Here is a 4654-nt window from a genome sequence, read left to right on the forward strand (position 1 = left end):
AAAAAAAAAAAAAAAAAACCTCAAAAACAACTTCATAACATCATAACAAACCCAGGAAGCGATTCAAAACCAATTGCACTTTAAAAATCAGAACTCAAAGTCCTTCTGCTTCATCATCATTACCCAATAGGTATCTAGGAGGCAACAGATACAGTAACTTAGAAACTTCAGAGGCAAAGTTGAAAACTCTGCCTTTCTCCTACATGGGTTGGTTGGTTTGTTTTCAGCTTATTTCAGACCAATGAGCTTTGAATTTATTACAGCAAGTTTTAGAAGGCTGAGAAGCTGCCTTTCTTGGTTCTCTGTCTGTGATTCATTTACTCATTCAACAAACATTAACAGAGTGTGGCAGGGTAGAAAGAATCAGCCAAAAAATGGATCTGAACTCTGTCTCCACCAGTGAGTAGCTGTGTCACTTTTGGTAAATTACTTAACTTCTCTAATATCAATTTCCTAATTCATTAATTCTTATGTCAACAACTGCCCACTTGCCTAATAGTTCTGTTGAAGATGAAAAGTATAATAAATATGTCTGGCACAGAGTTGATGCTCAATAAATTTAGTCCTCCTGCCTGCCCCCCACCTCGCCTTTTGTAAGCACCACAAAAGCTACTGTGACAGACACAAGGATGAATTAGGCAGAGCATATACTGCAGAGAGGTATAAACCAGAGAGGGAGGTAGACAGGTGTGAAAATGTAACAAACGTTACAGAGTGGGTGTTACCCAGTTGTCCAAACAGCATGTTGGGCACTAGGGAATGAGGGTGTTCTCTTTGATGTTCTTTCCAGTACGTGGTAGGGAAGACAGATACCCTCAGACTGGCCCTTCTGACCTGAAACATATGGGACACGCTCTCACGACCGACACATCCAATGCAGACTGACGCACCTCAGGAAATCCAGCTGCTTCAGAAGCCCTGACTTCTCCCGCTGCAGACTCTCCATCACACGGTACACTTCCCTGTGGGAGAGGCAAACAGCGGTGGTGAGTGACAGCCCTGGGGAGGGAAGCTACCAGGATATGAGACTGCACTGTGCCCAAGTTAGATGCCCAGGACATCTGCCTTACGCTAGACACAGAGGGAGTTAGAGGATAAAAGTCATCCTCTAGAGAACACCTACTATGTGCAGGTGTTTATACCCATCATCACAGACAGTATTTAGAAGGGGAAATTCTCCCATTGCATAGACATTGACAGTCCAAAAGTTTCAATAGCCCTCTCAAGATCACAGAGACAATTCATAACCAAGGCAGGGCTCTCACCTACACCTTCTACTCCCAAATTCTTCTCATTCCATGACCACTTCATGCTGCCACCCAGGAGCACTGCTAGATCATAACTGCACTGTTTCCCTCACCTCCAAATGATCCTGCCCGATCCAGGCTTCAAGTGAGTTAGAATCAATATTCTTCTCCAGCTTGATCTCAGAGGGTGTGCAGAACCAATATATTTTTTCCCCTAGATGCCAACTTAGTTTGTTTTCAAGAGTTCTGGGAGAATCTTTTCCCCTTCTCCATCTCCCCTCAAAAATCCCCAGTCACTTCACAGATATCTGGAATTGTCACTGTCAGACATTTGTTTCTTTGGCTAAAGATTTCTGATCTCTGTGGTAACGCAGAGCCTTAATATATCAGTTATACACAGTCATTAAGATCATATGTGAATGTATCATGCTTATCAGGAGTTTTGAGGAAAGAGACAGCGAAGCTGAGAAGACTGGAGAGCAATTTGGCCTTAGAGGTGGGGGCTGTTCCTGGTCTGTTTACATCTATAACCTCAACACCGTGCCTAGCAAGGGGGTGTAGTCAGTACACAGCTGCAGAAAAAATGAAGGAAAATGAAAGAAGGAAGGCAAGAAGAAGAGACAGAAGGAATAAGATGGGAAGGTATTCAGCACCACCAAGGAAAGAGATAAAGCAGGAATTGAGTGAGGTTGGAAAACAAACTTTATTTAATTTCTCAATTCTGCCTCAATCCCTCCCTCTGTGTTCTGAACCATGGTTTAGAAGTTTTAAAATCACCCCCTATGCTTACTACAAAGCCTGATAAATGTATTGCTTACCACAGACTGTCGGGGCTGATTGGACTGCACACACACTGGCGGAGTGAGGACAGTCACCCCTCTGTCACTAACAGTGTCATTACAGAGTTGGTAAAAACAGCACCAGCATGCTGGGCCTCTAGGACTCTCCCACCAAGCTCATAATAACCTGCTTCCTTAAGAGGTATCTGTGTGTTTTTTTCTTTCCTTTATAGGATAATTATAAAGTCAATTTATGACAATAACAGACTAAATCAAATTCTAAGTTCACCTCAAACAATCCTAATTAAGCAACAAAACTTCTCTGGCTCCTGCAGTGCTGAAAATGCCTTCCATTTTATTACCCATTATATTTAATTTCAACTTGAGGGAAGACAATGTATTTCCCATTATCCAAACTGGGTCCCCAAACCCTTTCCTAGGACTCTGCTCAGATTAGCACTACGTGAGCATCAGCGGCACTGTCTCCTGACTCTATACCCAGGAAGATGAAGATTGCCTGTGCCTTACTTTATGGTTCCCCTAACCCAACCCTAGACCTGCTTCCCTCTAGGGGCAGCTGGGAGCAGACAGCTTTTCCCTGGCTATAGAAATTCACTCATTGGAGACCAACTGTCTGGCTTCTTACTGAGCGACTGAGTAGCCAGTTCCTTAATAATGAAGTGCTCCAGGTATTCTCTAGACCTGTCTATACAACATCAAGCCAACCATTGGAGCTATGCAAGTAGTCACAAATACACATATATGTTGTTGTTAAGTGCTGTCCAATCAATTCCCGGGAGCTCTGGTAGTGTAGTGTCTAAGGCACTTGACTGCTAACCAGAAGGCTGGCAGTTCAAACCCACCAGCCACTCCTCAGAAGGAAGGTTGGACAATCTAATTCCATAGAGATACCGCCTCAGAAACCCAAGGAGGGGTCGCTATGAGTTGGGTCTGACTCCATGGCACATAACAACAACAACAACAGCCAATTCCAACTCTTTCTCCCATAGGGTTACCTTGGCTGCAATCTTTACAGAAGCAGGTCAACAGATCTTTCTCCTGCAGAGCTGTTGAGTGGGCATGAATTACTACCTTTTGGTTAGCAGTCAAGCACTTAACCATTGAGCCATCAGGGCTCTCTCTCTCTCTCTGTATCTATCTCACATATATTTGTAAATACATATGTATATACATACATGCAAGGAACACTGGTGGTGCAATGCCTAAGGTATCTGACTGTTAATCAGAAGGTTGGCAGTTCAAACCTACCAGCCACTCTGCAGAAGGAAGATGGAGCAATCTACTTCTGTAAAGGTTTACTGCCTTGGAAACCCAATGGGGATCACTATGAGTTGGAATCTACTCAATGGTAGTGGGTTTGGGTTTGGTTTGTTTTATATATACATACATAGTTGGATGCACACATGTTTGGATAAGCATATCTCTAGATAAATTGTTATACAAATATATATTCAGATATTCGACCAAAAGAAAAGCATTTCTGAAAAAAAAAAAATGACTTTGCAAAAAACACTATAAAGTCAATGAAAAGACAAGCCACAAACTGAGAGAAAATATTTACAAAACATTTCTGACAAAGAACTTGTATATAAAATATAGAAAGAATTCTTAAAACTCAACAAGAACACAAACAACCCTATTAAAAACTGGACAAAAGATCTGAACAGAAACCTTGCAAAATAAGATAAACAAATAGCAAACAAACATATGAAAAGATGCTCAAATTCATATGTCACTGTTGTTGTTGTTGTTAGGTGCCATCGAGTTGGCTCCAACTCATAGCTACCCTATATACGACAGAATGAAACACTGCCCAATCCTGCACCAGCCTCACGATCCTTGCTATACCTGAGCCCATAGTTGCAAGCACTGAGTCAATACATCTCATTGAGGGCCTTCCCCTTTTTTGATGACCCTCCACTTTACCAAGCATGATATCCTTTTCCAAGGAACGGTCCTTTCTGATAACATTACCAAAGTAGATGAGACAAAGTCACTTCATATGTCACTAACCAAACCAAAAACCAAACTCACTGCTGTCGAGTCAGATCTGACTCATAGTGACCCCTCCTTGGGTTTCTGAGGCAGTATCACAACTGAAGTAGATTGCCCCATCTTCCTTCTGAGGAGTGGCTGGTGGGTTTGAACCACCAGCCTTCTGGTTAGCAGTCAGATGCCTTAGGCACTATGCAACCAGAGCTCCTTCGTATGTCACTTTGTTGTTGTTGTTAGGTGCCGTCGAGTCATTTCCAACTCATAGCGACCCCATGCACAGCAGAACAAAACACTGCCCAATCCCACACCAGCTCCATGATCCCTGCTATACTTGAGCCCTTCATCACAGCCACTGTGTCAATCCATCTCGTTGAAGGCCTTCCCCTCTTTCATTGACCCTCCACCCTACCGAGCATAACATCCTTCTCCAAGGAATGGTCCCTTCTGACAACATGACCAAAATAGGTGAGACGAAGTCTGGCCATTCTTGCTTCCAAGGAGCATTTTGGGTGCACTTCCTCCAGGACAGACCTGTTAGTTCTTTTAGCAGTCCATGGTACTTTCAGCATTCTTTGCCAGCACCACAACTCAAAAGCATCAACTCTTCTTCAG

The 4654-nt window shown here is 43.0% G+C and overlaps 1 protein-coding gene across 1 annotated transcript in view; it reads right to left on the reverse strand.

Annotated features, from left to right (window-relative positions):
- The window catches only part of CRACR2A (calcium release activated channel regulator 2A), a 134630-nt gene that overhangs the window by 61512 nt on the left and 68464 nt on the right, over positions 1 to 4654 (reverse strand). The window contains exon 8 of the mRNA XM_007937072.1: positions 891 to 962. Coding sequence (XP_007935263.1) covers positions 891 to 962 — 72 coding nt within the window. The remainder of the gene's footprint in view (positions 1 to 890; positions 963 to 4654) is intronic.

The sequence above is a fragment of the Orycteropus afer genome, unplaced genomic scaffold (assembly GCF_000298275.1).
Source record: "Orycteropus afer afer isolate SDZICR_OR568_19922 unplaced genomic scaffold, OryAfe1.0 scaffold00040, whole genome shotgun sequence".
NCBI classification, from domain to species: Eukaryota; Metazoa; Chordata; class Mammalia; order Tubulidentata; family Orycteropodidae; genus Orycteropus; species Orycteropus afer.